At 52.3% G+C, this 1,619-nt stretch overlaps 1 protein-coding gene across 1 annotated transcript in view; it reads right to left on the reverse strand.

Annotated features, from left to right (window-relative positions):
- Positions 1-1,619, reverse strand: part of Plekhh1 (pleckstrin homology domain containing, family H (with MyTH4 domain) member 1) — a 53,165-nt gene that overhangs the window by 12,390 nt on the left and 39,156 nt on the right. The window contains exons 15-16 of the mRNA XM_013013732.1: positions 1,327-1,435; positions 491-603 (exon numbers count right to left, since the gene is read on the reverse strand). Coding sequence (XP_012869186.1) covers positions 491-603; positions 1,327-1,435 — 222 coding nt within the window. The remainder of the gene's footprint in view (positions 1-490; positions 604-1,326; positions 1,436-1,619) is intronic.

Genomic DNA, 1,619 nt, shown 5'->3' on the forward strand with positions numbered 1-1,619 from the left:
GGCTAGCGCTCTACCACTTGAGCCACAGCGCCACTTCTGGCTTTTTTCTTTTTGCTTATGTGGTGCTGAGGAATCGAACCCAGGGCCTCATGCATGCAAAGCAAGCGCTCTACCACTGAGCCACCTTCCCAGCCCAGAAACAAAATTTTTTTAAGCACAAAGTAGATTCTAAAATAGACCAGAGTCTCTGAGGATGCAGAAGCAATATAAACCTGGCTTTTCCTACTATTATTTTAGGAGGAGGGCAACTCAGGGAATAGTTTTCTCTGGCATTTCCCAGAGCAAGTGACAGCCTCTCCCTAGCTGCAGGGACCCTGTGGCTCTTCTCTCCCTTGCTCCCCGAGCCAGCCCTGTGGGCTTCTCCCTAGTTAGGTCTCTTCCACCCATGCATCACCATGGTAGGCTAAAACTGCTCCAGACAGAGCCTAGGCACATGGTGTGTGCGCCACCAGTGGGTGGGCCTGAGACCCTCTCCCCTCTCCCACTTTACCTTGAAGAGCTTGAGGGCTTCCGTCTGCAGGGCCTCGGAGGGCAGGGTTGTGAGGGAGGTACAGAGCCCATCTCTGCTGTAGCACAGCATGGGGTGCCTCCAGAGTGGAGAATCTACACAGAGCAGTGGGAGTTATTAGGAAGGAGGAGCTCACTTCCCACCCCCCACATCCCAACTTTGATTTGTGGGAGGGGCAGTGTTTAACTGTGGGGTATCTGGTTGTGCAGTCACAGGTGTGACTGCGCAGGAAGGCAGCCACTGCTCTACAATGGAGCTGCAACAGCGGGTAAGTGAGCAAGGTTATGGGTGTGTGCATAAGGCCTTCCCTTACGGTGCCAGGTCTGGTTGGAGGAACATAAACATCAGCCTGCCTGAAACAGGGAAGCCTTGGAGCAGTAATAGTGTTGAGAGTGGTATGTAACCGTAGTTAGTTCCTGAGAACCCTGAGAATCAGCAGCAAAATAAATGACACCCTCCCCACCCTGAAAAAAAACAAAAAAACAAAAACACCACAGGCTTAGGTTAGCCTTTGCAAACTTTGGCCTCCTTTATTGATTAACAAACTCTTAACTATAGATTAACCACATACCTTTTCCCCCTAGTCCTCTGCCCAGCCAGAAAAGCTGCTAGTTGAACAGAGTAAAACATTTACCCAGGTTGTGGGAAAAATCTGTTTCCCAGACAGACTCCCCCAGATAACCGTGATCCCCTCAAGGTTGTGGCCAGGATAGAGGGGCCCGGAGTGGGATGGGAGCCCCCCTTTGCAGCTTAGATGTGTTTCACAGCTTCTGGTAGAGTAGCGTTTCCTCCTGAAAGTCATGCAGCGATGGCCTTACCTGGGTTTCCCTCATCATCCATCAGTTTCCCAATGAGCTGCTCATAGACAGTGCCCACCTTGGCACTGCTGCCACCTGCAGCCACTGTGAGGTGGTACAGCCATGTTTCCTAGAGAAGGGAAAGCGGTCACGTGTGGGCGTGGGGAAAGGTAGAGGCAAGAGTAGGGTTTGGGACTGGGGTGTAGCTCAGTGGTAGTGTCGGTCATGGGGCTTGAACTCTGGGCCTGGGCACTGTCCCTCAGCTCTTCAGCTCAAGGCGAGCACTCTACCACTTGAGCTACAGTGCCACTTCC

This window comes from Dipodomys ordii, unplaced genomic scaffold, assembly GCF_000151885.1.
Source record: "Dipodomys ordii isolate 6190 unplaced genomic scaffold, Dord_2.0 Scaffold2, whole genome shotgun sequence".
Taxonomy (NCBI): domain Eukaryota; kingdom Metazoa; phylum Chordata; class Mammalia; order Rodentia; family Heteromyidae; genus Dipodomys; species Dipodomys ordii.